General features: G+C 43.1%; 1 protein-coding gene and 1 non-coding gene across 2 annotated transcripts; both read right to left on the reverse strand.

Annotated features, from left to right (window-relative positions):
* Positions 1 to 211: 211 nt before the first annotated feature.
* Positions 212 to 318, reverse strand: LOC112810830 (U6 spliceosomal RNA). Its single transcript, XR_003204898.1, has one exon. It is a non-coding gene; the product is annotated as a U6 spliceosomal RNA (small nuclear RNA).
* A 5,623-nt stretch (positions 319 to 5,941) lies between these two features.
* Positions 5,942 to 11,407, reverse strand: NUDT19 (nudix hydrolase 19). The gene is made up of 3 exons (XM_025854683.2): positions 10,522 to 11,407; positions 7,294 to 7,501; positions 5,942 to 6,363 (listed from the first exon to the last, which is right to left on the reverse strand). Exons 1-3 carry the CDS (start codon positions 11,215 to 11,217, stop codon positions 6,158 to 6,160), a joined length of 1,110 nt encoding a protein of 369 aa, XP_025710468.1. The 5' UTR covers positions 11,218 to 11,407; the 3' UTR covers positions 5,942 to 6,157.
* Positions 11,408 to 11,669: the final 262 nt, after the last annotated feature.

Genomic DNA, 11,669 nt, shown 5'->3' on the forward strand with positions numbered 1-11,669 from the left:
GAGCCGAACACTGGGCTTGATCCCAGGACCCCAGGATCATGACCTGAGCCGAAGGCAGACGCTTAATGACTGAGCCATCCAGGCGCCCCGACCTTTCTATTTTTAATTCTACTAGCTACTTTTGCATTTAAAAACACTTACATAGGTTTTTTTTTAAGTCTTTATTTTAATCACCTGGTGCTCATCACGACAAGCGTGCCCCTTAATCCCCCAAAATATGGAATGCTTCATGAATTTACGTGTCATCTTCGCACGGGGGCCATGCTAATCTTCTCTGTATTGTTCCAATTTCAGTATATATGCTGACAAAGTGAGCACTTACATAGGTATTTGTTATCACAAAACCATATATACCACCTCTTCTTTGTCCATTCATCAGTCGATGGACATTTGGGCTCTTTGCATAGTTTGGCTATTGTAGATAGTGCTGCTATAAACATTGGGGTGCATGTGCCCCTTCAAATCAGTATTTTTGTAACCTTTGAGTAAATACCTAGTAGTGCCATTGCTGGATCATAGGGCAGTTCTATTTTTAACTTTTTGAGGAACCTCCATACTGTTTTCCAGAGGGGCTGCACCAGCTTGCATTCCCACCAACAGTGTAAGAGGGTTCCCCTTTCTCTGCATCCTTGCAAACATCTGTTGTTTCCTGTGTTGTTAATTTTAGCCATTTTGACTGGTGTAAGGTGGTGTCTCATCATAGTTTTGATTTTTGATTTGTATTTCCCTGGTGATGAGTGATATTGAGCATTTTTTCATGTGTCTGTCAGCCATGTGGATGTCTTTTTTGGAAAAATGTCTATTCATGTCTTCTGCCCATTTCTTAGCTGGATTATTTGTTTTTTTGGGTGTTGAGTTTGGTAAGTTCTTTATGGATTTTGGATACTAACTCTTTTTTTAAAATTTTTTTATTATGTTAATCACCATACATTACATCATTAGTTTTTGATGTAGTGTTCCATGATTCATTGTTTGTGCATAACACCCAGTGCTCCATGCAGAATGTGCCCTCTTTAATACCCATCACCAGGCTAACTTATCTCCCCACACCCCTCCCCTCTAGAACCCTCAGTTTGTTTTTCAGAGTCCATTGTCTCTCATGGTTCGTCGCCCCCTCCGAATTACATCCCTTCATTCTTCCTCTCCTGCTAACTTCTTCTTTTTTTTTTTTCTTAACATATATTGCATTATTTTTTTCAGAAGTACAGACCTGGATACTAACTCTTTATCGGATATGTCATTTGCAAATATCTTCTCCCATTCCATAGGCTGCCTTTTAGTTTTGATTGTTTTCTTCACTGTGTAGAAAACTTTTATCTTGATGAAGTCCCAATAGTTCATTTTTGTTTTTATTTCCCTTGGCTTTGGAGATGTGTCTAGTAAGAAGTTGCTACGGCCGAGGTCAAAGGGGTTGTTGCCTATGTTCTCCTCTAGGATTTTGATGGTTTCCTGTCTCACATTTAAGTCTTTCATCCATTTTGAATTTATAAAATATGAATTTTTTAAAACATTTACAGTACTTTATAGACATATTATTCACATTTACTTCCTATGTTTGATTGATTGCCACACTCACCATTAGGACTTCTACCATATACTTCTACCTTAAAAAGTTTTTGTTTTGATTAGTCTCTCAGTTATCCATAATATTTCTATCAAGTGGATTTTTTCAGAACAGGTGGAATTTTCAGAGCCCATATGCAAATGAAAATTGTATCCGTGACTTTCACACGATAGAATTACTGACTACACACATCCTTTTCCCCTGCTCAGTATATCCTGTTACTCTGTGACACACACTCAGAAGCCTGATTTTCTACCTTTGTGAGCAATCTTCTCTTTTTCTTCCTGAAAATCTGCATTATCTTTGAAATCCAAAATATCATCCGGATATTGGACAATTTTTGTTAATTTTCCTTTGACAGCACCAGGACCTTTTTATCTGAAGATCAACATTTTTCTTCAGCTTGAGGAAATTTTATTCCAAATAATGCTTTTCTTCCCTTTGTCCTGGAATCTTCTTTTATACATGCCAACAATCGGCATGTTGGGTGCTCATCCTCATCTGTTTTCCTGAGGTAGTAGTAACAGAGAGACTCAAGAACAAAAAGTCAAGAGATCCACGTTTGTTTCAAGGCAACAATATGTGCAAAGATCCTGAGGTGGGAAAGAACTTTGAATGATCAAGGAACAGAAAGACCCTTCTGATGGGAGCGTAGAAGAAGGGTATATGAAATCAGAGAGAAAGGTGGGGCCTCGCAGGCCACAGTTAATTCAGTTTTTAAGTGTGAAGAAAAGCCACTGAAGGGTTTTAATGAAGGCAGTGACAGGACATGGCTTACATTTCGATGTCAAGAGCACTTTTCCAGTTCAATAGGAGAGAATTCATCATGAGGTTAAGAATGAAGATGGAGAGACTAGCTCTTACATTGGTTACAGGGCTGTTAAAGAGTTGGTTAGGTAAGATAGAACCGTGCTCAACTAAGGTGATGGCAGTGCAGAGGACAGAAGATGGGAAATTTCAGATAATTGTGGGCAACAGAATCAACAGGACTTGCTAGTCACCTGAATATAAAGGAAAAGGTGGAATCGAGAATGACTGATATTTTTAGCTTAAATAATTGGTAGATTTCTGATATAGGGAAGACTGGGCTGAGGAAACCTGCTTAAAAGGGAAAATTATAGGTTAGGAAACAAGCTTAACTGTTTTAACAAAGAGACCCCAAAATGTAGTGGCTTCTATTTTCTTTCACATAACAAGCAAGAGGTGAGCAGCCCAAGTCTGGCAGGCAGTTATGTCCTAACACCTGGCTTCTGTCTCAGGGTCCCAGGGAGCTGCTCCAGTTGTCACAATGTTCAGCCATTGAGAAGGGAAAAGAGAAAGTGGAGAGCAAGCAGTTTTCTTTTTAAAGGATGTGACCTGGAAGTTGCTTACCTCACCCAAGGGCAGAAGAGGGTCTGAGAACAGGTACTGAGAGGCTCTAAGAGCTAAAGGTCAGTTGGAGGAGAAGTTAGAGAGGATGAGTGGTTAAACAGGAGGAAGGAGGAGTGGAAAACTGCCAACAGTTGTAGAGAAGTTAAAAACAAAACAGAGGTTTGAGGAAAGACAGTAAATAACTGCATATGCCCAAATGTGAGGGCTCCCCCACCCCAAAATCCCTCGGAAGAGAAATCCTCTTATATCTGAGCCCTTTTTGTCTCCCACAGAATAGGGCACTCTTATTTTTTTTTATTTTTTTTTAAAGATTTTATTTATTTATTTGAGATAGAGAGAGAATGAGAGATAGAGAGCACGAGAGGGAAGAGGGTCAGAGGGAGAAGCAGACTCCCCGCCGAGCAGGGAGCCCGACGCGGGACCCGATCCCGGGACCCGATCCCGGGACTCCAGGATCATGACCTGAGCCGAAGGCAGTTGCTTAACCAACTGAGCCACCCAGGCGCCCCAAGGGCACTCTTATTTTTATTCACAAAGAACTGTGAGGACGAGACATGTTAACCTGAAATGCTGATGCCTGCCCAGTTTTGGATTCTTGTGGAATCATTCAAAGGAATCAGCAAAGGAAGGTAGGGAATGGAAACGAATACTGACTTTGTATTTATTCCTGAGTTTGTTAACTTCAATTTCAAGAGACTGTAGAGTATCATAGAGAATGAGTTTTCCTGGCTGTGTGGTGGATAAGATGGCATGGAGTAGGGATGACGGCATGGGCAGGAAGGGGTCTAAAAGGAGGAGTAGGGACACATGATCAGCTTCCTGCTTCTGCATCTGAGGCCTAGGTGGCTTGAATACATGAGGTAAGAAAGAGCATATGGTAAATGCCACAAACTCTCGCAAGCTGGGCTCTAAAACACTTTTTGGCTCGTGAGGATGGCCCTATTATTTTGTGTTGGGGCCTTAGGGTATCACAACAGGTAGGAAGTCATGGGACAGTCTTCCAAAAGGAATTCTTGGAAGGAGACAAGGTTTCATTCAGATGAGAAAGAGACAAAAATACATCGTTATGAAGAAACTACGTCACGTTTCTTTGTCACGTCTCCTAAAATCACCCACTGAACCACGTTAACTCTAGCAAAAAGGGTGCAGGACTAGGAGGGTTGGGAAAGGCGGTACCAGGCAGTTTTCTGACTCTCTCCCAGACACCTAAGTGAGCCTGGAACACTCCCCTACCAACAGAAAGAGTCCTCACAGCCTGTGCTGGCCTCATCGCCTTGTGTGGGATGTGTTTCCCTGTCTGAGACTCAATGTTGTCCTCCTTTGCTCTACGTAAGCATGTGTGTCATAGGACCCTGGCCAATCCCACGACTGTATCTGTCCACTGCAGGAGAAGATGGGGTCCTTCTGTAGCACAAGAGGGGTGTTTGCAGGCCAACTGCTCTCTTTCAGCTGCAGAAGGAATACCTGCGGGCCGTGGGGGCCTGACATGAACTACTGGAGCAGATTCTGCTCTGCCTCTTCTCTATGTGAATACAGCATTATTCCATCCAATGCTTGGCTGTGCTGTGCTTTCCTTGGTGACTATGATACCAAGGCGCAGTGGGCAGAGTTGTTACCATTTCTGCTTTTGGTGGTAGGTAACAGATGTCACCTGCTTGACAAAGCATCAGGTTCTACTCTTGGTTATGGCACTAACAAGCTGTGTGAATCTGTTTCTCAGTTTTCTAATTGGCAAAAGAAAGGTGTTCAGTGAGTTCTCTTCCAGCTATAACATTCTGTTTTCTGTGAGAATGAAAGAGTATTATGCCCAAAGCCAAAAATCAGTAAGGAGAACTTCTGTAGGTCCAGAAGCCAGAGGGAATGCTAACAGTATATGGTTCTCAAAATTTACATATTGGAACCATTCACTGAAGAAAACAGATTTTACTTTAGATCAGTTTCTCAACCTTGACCAGATAATTATTGTGGAGAGAAGTCCTATTCATTGTAGGCTATTTAACCACATCCCTGGCCTCTCCCCACTAGGTGGTAGAAGCATCTCACTCTCACAACCAAAAATGTTTCCAGACACTGCCAAATGTCTCCTGAGGGGCAAAAGTGCCCTGAGTGGAGAACCACTAATGTAGATGTATTCCTCTAGCCAAGATCAAGTAATACACATATACCTTATTCATTAATACCTCTATTTTATAGGTAGGAAAACTAAGACATTTCACGAAAAATAAAATCCACTGTATGATGCATAACATTGTCAAGGATCTGAAACAGAATTGATGTCTTAGCCATTTCCCATCTTTAATCAAAACAGTATTCCTCTTAAGAGAGAACATGAAAAAATTACCCATATTAAAAATATTGAAAATAAGCATCATTAATAAAACGCCACTGAATGATGACTAGTTCTACAGATCTTTAATCTCTTTGTATTCATTACCTACTGCTCCAGAGTAAAAATAATTATGGCTTCTGTGATGGGTTCATATTTCTTTAAAACAGGTTTCCCATTTGGTAAACCTAATAACTGAGGCCATTTGGTAAACAGAATTGAAGGTTAATCATCAAGCTAAAGACATACAAGAAAATAATGACCCTGTCACTTGAAGGTCATTTCAGTCTACTGTCCCCTGTGTAATCAGACACCCTTCAGCTAATTCCAGCAGCAAATCTAAGGGGGTCATGGATCCATCTCCTAAGCACATCAAGGAAAGTGCTAATATACCGGACATCTTTTTTTTTTTTTTTTTTAAAATTTTTTTTTTTTTATTGGAGAAAGAGAAGGAGGGAGAGGGGGGGGGGGGGGAGGGTCCGAGGGAGAAGCAAACTCCCCGCCGAGCAGGGAGCCCGATGCGGGACTCGATCCCGGGACTCCAGGATCATGACCCGAGCCGAAGGCAGTCGCCCAACCAACTGAGCCACCCAGGCGCCCTATACCGGACATCTTATTTAAACTTCTGATAATAAAATAATACAGAAGTGGAAACCCTTGTGAAAGGTTTTTTTCCTCAATCTGAGATCAAGATCATTAGCACTTTATTGATACTTGTGGGATACTGTAAGGTTTGAAGAATGAAATAAGCAAGGAAGTACTCCAATGCACTTGAAATGTGAAGGACTGTTACTATAACTTCTGGGCAGGTCCTTACGCTCCAAGCAAGTCTAGTCAACCCTCAGTATTCCACAGGACAACTTCAAGCGGTCAACTAAGTACAAATAAGCAATACTCTACAAACGGCTCTTACTTATTACATAGGTCTTAGGATAAACCTGTTTATACTTCGAATGGATAGTCACGTGGAGATTATATACATGGTGGCTGTGTAACACTAGTCGGTGAAATATCTTGCCTTCCTTCATGATTTCTTCAGTCTTTTTTTCAGAGGACATAACATTTTCTAAGAATTCTGAATCTTCTAAGTACAGCTCATCTCCTGAAAAATATTTTGATTCCACAGTGTTATTTTATAAACATTCCAATACGTTAGTGACATACACATTGGTATTTATTTTCATCTATGTTGTGTTTGGAACTGAGACAGGTGTGAAGTAACTCTAATTTTATGAGCTTACCTAAATTTCTTTCTTGTGTTTTTAATACTCACATCCCCCACCTCTCCATTCCCCAGCCAAGAATTTTCTTTGGGCACATAAGTATTTATGACTGGTATTTTTTCATCATGACCTATCAGTTTTAGACTGGCCCATGACTCACTTTATCCTCGTCAATATTAATATTGGCCTTGATATCCATATATTTTTGGGTTTCAATGTGGGCTGTTCTAACAATTTTAAGGTTAAATTACAGAAATTACCTTTACACATCAAAAGCACTAAACTATCCCACTGTAAGATGAGGAACAAATATCACCGCTATTCTGAGAATTAGCTAGCCGGGAGACAGGTCACAAAGCCCTGCTCTAAACTGCCATAAAAACCCCCGCCTGGCACTTGCCCAACAATCGACCACCAACAAACTCCCCAATTCAAATAAATTGACAATTGCTCACAATTCCAGTTCTTAATAAAGTGTACTTGAAAACAGAAGTTCTTAACTTCAGTTTGTTCTCATGATTCAAAATTAAAATGTAAAAAAGTGAGATAATATATAAGAAAGAACTTTGTCAATGTCTGGGAAACATTTAAATAAATGTATATGTGTGTGTATAAGGTGAATTATCAGAACTTTTGGTTATAATAAACACTATGGATATTTTATAGAATTAGATCTTACTCAATAAACTGCTATACTGTGTAAAACAGATGATAATTCATGTCTCTGTGTTGGGCAATACTGCCATACAGCCCCGTGCATTGAATGTGAATACTAAATGTGAAAAAGCACTGATGCTTCACTGACTTACCTGGTAAAAGCTGGAGCGTTGCATCAGCAGTTAAAAATGTGATCGGCAGCCATCTTTCCATTCCTTCTGATGCACCGTCCAAACAAAATTTGTGCAAGTCAGAGAGAGAGGCAAAGTTTCCCAGTCTTCTTATTTCATAAAATTGTGGAGGTGCAAACCAAATTTCCTTTGATATGAAACTCTCAGTTGCCTCTGATGGAGATGACCACTGTGGAAGACAAAGGTCGGGGTTCCTAAGGTTTATTCCAGAGGCAATCAGAGATTTGAAATTGTTAGGTCGGTACCCAAATCTAATTGAAATGAAAAATACATAGGATAGTATTTACAGCAGGCTAGATGCTACATATGAGAGAACTTGAAAATGTAGCAATAGAATCTATCCAAAATAAAGCACAGAGAGAAAATATTTGAAAAAAAAAATGAACAAGGTATCAGTGACATTATCAAGTAGTCCAACATAAATGTGTAACTGGAGTCCCAGAAAATAGGGAAAAGTGAAAAATATCTGAATAAATAACAAAACAAAAAGAAAACCATGCACATCATAATCAAACTGATGAACACCAATGCTTAAGAGGAAATATTTAGAGTAGCCACACACACCAAAAAAACCAAACCAAAGCAAAACATATTACATACAGTGGAACAGAGTTAAAAGCAGACTTCTCATCATAAATTACACAAGCCAGAATATACCAAAGCAACATCTTTACTGACAGAAAAAAACTGTTAACCTGTAATTCTATACCCAGCCAAAATACCTTTCAAAAAAAAAAAGGCAAAATAAAGTATTTTTCAGATAAACAAAATATACAAGATTCCTTGTCAGACGATCTGAAATACAAGACCTATTAGAGGAAGTTCTTCAGGCCAAAAAAAAACCAGTTGTAGATTTTAATCTACACAAAGGAATGAAGAGTGCTAATGATGTTAAATATGAAGGTAAACATAAAAGACATTTTTTGCTCATTTTCACAGTCTTTCAAACATTGTTTAAGGCAAAATAATCAGTATATTGTAGAGTTCATAATAACAATAAAAGTCAAATGTATGACAACAAAAGCTAACAGACATGGGGGGAGAAATGTAAGTATATTGTTGTAAGGTTCTAACATGATACGTGAAATGAAACCCATATATGGCAAACCCTAGCATAACCACAAAGAGATACAGTTAATAAGTCAATAATGGAGATAAAACAGGGTTCTTAAAAAATACTTAAATAATCCAAAAGAAGTCAGGAAAAGAAAAACAGTGTGAAGAATAGATGGGACAAATAAAAAAACTAAAAGCAAGATGGTAGATTTGAATTAAATATAAATACTTAAATATATAAACATATAAATAATCTAAACACCCCCAACTAAAAGGTAGAAATTGTCATATTGATAAAAAAAAAAAAGGCATGACCATATGCTGCCTACAAGAAACATACTTTAAATATAAAGACACAGGGGTGCCTGGGTGGTGTAGTCGGTTAAGCATCTGACTCGGTTTTGGCTCAGGACATGATCTTATGGTCATGAGCCCGTGTCTGCTTGGGATTCTCTCTCCCTCTGCCCCTCCTATTCATGCTTTCTCTCCCTCTCTCTAAAATGAATAAATCTTCTAAAAAATATAAAGACAGGTTAAAATTAAAGGCTAGGAAAGATACTATGCTATTGCTAATCAAATGAAAGGCAGAGTGGCTATATTAGCATCAGACAGAGTAAATTTCAGATCTCAGCAAAAGGGATATTGCCAGGGATAAAGAAGGACATTTCATAATAGAGGGTCAACCCATCAAGCTTTAACAGTCCTAAATATCTATGTGGCACCTTACAAGGGAGCTTCAAAATACATGAAGCAAAACCTAATAGAACTAAAAGAGAAAAAGACAAATCCATAATTACTCATTAAAAATTTCACCATTCCTGGGACTCCTGGCTCGCTCAGACAGTAGAGCATGTGACTCTTGATCTTGGGGTTGTGACTACGAGCCCCATGTTGGGTGTAGAGATTACTTAAAAAAATCTAAAAAAAAAAAAAATTTCAGCATTTCTGTCAATATCTGATAGAACAAGAAAACGGTACAGAAGAACTGAAAGACACTACCAATAAATTTAACCTGACATTTTTATAAACACTCCATCAAGCACAGCATTATTCCTTTTAGGTGCAAAGGGAACATTCCCCAAGACAGATCCATATTTGTGGCCATAAAACAAGTCTCAGGGCGCCTGCGTGGTTCAGTCGGTGGGCGGCTGCCTTCAGCTCAGGTCATGATCCCAGGGTCCTGGGATCAAGCCCCGAATCAGGCTCCCTGCTTGTGTTCCCTCTCTCACTGTGTCTCTCTCTGTTAAATAAAATCTTAAAAAAAAAACAAAAGAAAAACAAGTCTCAATAAATTTAAGACTGAAACCACATAAAGTATGTTCTCGAGGACATAACTGAACTATTGTGGACATGAAATGAGTTAATGCAGGTAAAGCGCTCAGGAAGGAGCCTGGCATCTGAGCAGCACTGTACAACTCCTGGGATCTCCCTCGGGGCCCTCTCCCTCGGGAGAGGCAGAGTAAGGCCTTGGGACTATGAAGCAGGGAAAAGCAGAAAGCACTTCACCAAGGTCCTGGCTTTGGCCTGTAGGGCTGAGGGCCGGACTTCCTCAGTACCATGCCCACTCTGTGACTTACTAACTCTATGGCTCTGAGGAAGCTACACCGACTGGACTTTGGTTCAATTTACAATTTCGCAAACTTGGGATGCTCCAAAAGCCATATGCATTCCGTGGAAACATTACTTATGGATTTTGATCTTTTTCCCCCCAGCTAGCTACTCACTACTGGTAATGCTGGCCAGGAGCAATGAGCAAGCTCACAACCAGGCATGAGATCCTGAAGGTAAACAAAGGATATGCTTACACCCACTCTGTACCATACAGCCATTCTGTTACTTCCAGTATTCAATAAATTGCATAAGATAGTTAATCCTTCGTTATAAAATAGACTGTGTTAGGTGATTTTGCCCAGCAGAAGGCTAATGTAAGTGTTCTGAGCACGTTTGAGGTCGGCCAGGCTAAGCCACGACGTTAGGTAGATTAGGTCCACCAGCTGTAGACCCATGACAGAGGCAAGAACACCTGTAATCAGCCTCTCTACGCTGGGCTTATTCCAGATGGGCCTTGGCTGCTGGCCGGGGCCTTCATTCTCAAGTTCCCGTGGGTCCCCACTCCGGCCCAGCACGCCCTACCTGGCAGCTCACCACCTCGGTCAAGTCTGGGTAGACCTCCGGCGGCTCGCTCAGGCAGCACAAGAAGAAGGCTGTATTGAAGCGGCGCTTGCCGCGGTGCGAAAACGGCGTGAGCCAGCCGCCCCAGTCGTGCAGCGCCCAGATGTCGGGCGTGCAGTCGAGGTGCGCACACAGGCTCAGGAAGTGGCTCGGGTCGCGGCGGACGCGGTCGCGCCAGGCGTCCAGGCCCGGTGGCGGCGCGAGGGCCCGGCCGAGCTCGGGCGCGGCGGGCAGGGCGGCCCGGGGCCGCAGCAGCAGCACGCCCACCTCCTCGAAGGTCTCGCGGATGGCGCAGATGCGGGCGGCGACGTCATCCGGCAGCGCCGCGGCGTCCTGGTCGGCGGCGCCGTCGGGCAGCCCCGGGAAGGAGGCCGGCCGGGACCGTGCGGGGCCCAGGCCGAAGAGCGGCGGCTGGTGGTGCGGCGCGAAGAGGCGCAGCCAGTCTGCCGAACAGTCTGCCGTGTTCTGCACGCCCCCCGGGAAGACGTGCGCCCCGGGCAAAAAGCCTAGGTTCCCGGAGCGCTGCAGCAGCAGCAGCCGGAAGCCCTCGGGGGGCAGCGACGGGGCGGCGGGGCTTGGGCGCACCCAGCCGGCCGCCAGTAGGATGGTGGCTGCCCGCCGCCAGCTGCTGGCGCGCGGCTGCCGGAAGGCGTTCATGGCGGGCGGCGGCGGGAGGCTGCCGAGCTCCGGGTTGCGGCGCGGCAGGAGCTCCTGCGCACCGACCCTATCGCCCCCAGCGGTTGTCCTGGGCTTGGGGACCCAGGCCCGCGTCTTATAGGACGAGCTTGAGGCGTGGCGCGCGCACTGGGCGCCGGGTGAATTTGGGCAGTTTGGCCTTCACCCGCGCCTGCCTGTGGGAGGGGCGTGGCGCCGAGGCGAACCAGCACCGCCTCTCGTGCCTTAGCTCTCAGTCGGGTCACTCGTAGGACTACGGCTGTCACTGCCCCCCGCGAGGGATTGTCGTTCAAGCCGCCTGAAAGGAGGGCCTCATCGTCCGCACCCGGGACACTCGGACGGAGAGCAGGAACGCTTAGGGGTGTACGTGACCTGCCATGGTAAAAATGCGATGCAGTTATTTCACCAGGCCTGGTGACACCTACCCCACCAAA

Source organism: Callorhinus ursinus, unplaced genomic scaffold, assembly GCF_003265705.2.
Source record: "Callorhinus ursinus isolate GAN/ISIS: 27379988/994484 unplaced genomic scaffold, GSC_fseal_2.0 scaffold61, whole genome shotgun sequence".
Classification (NCBI taxonomy): Eukaryota; Metazoa; Chordata; class Mammalia; order Carnivora; family Otariidae; genus Callorhinus; species Callorhinus ursinus.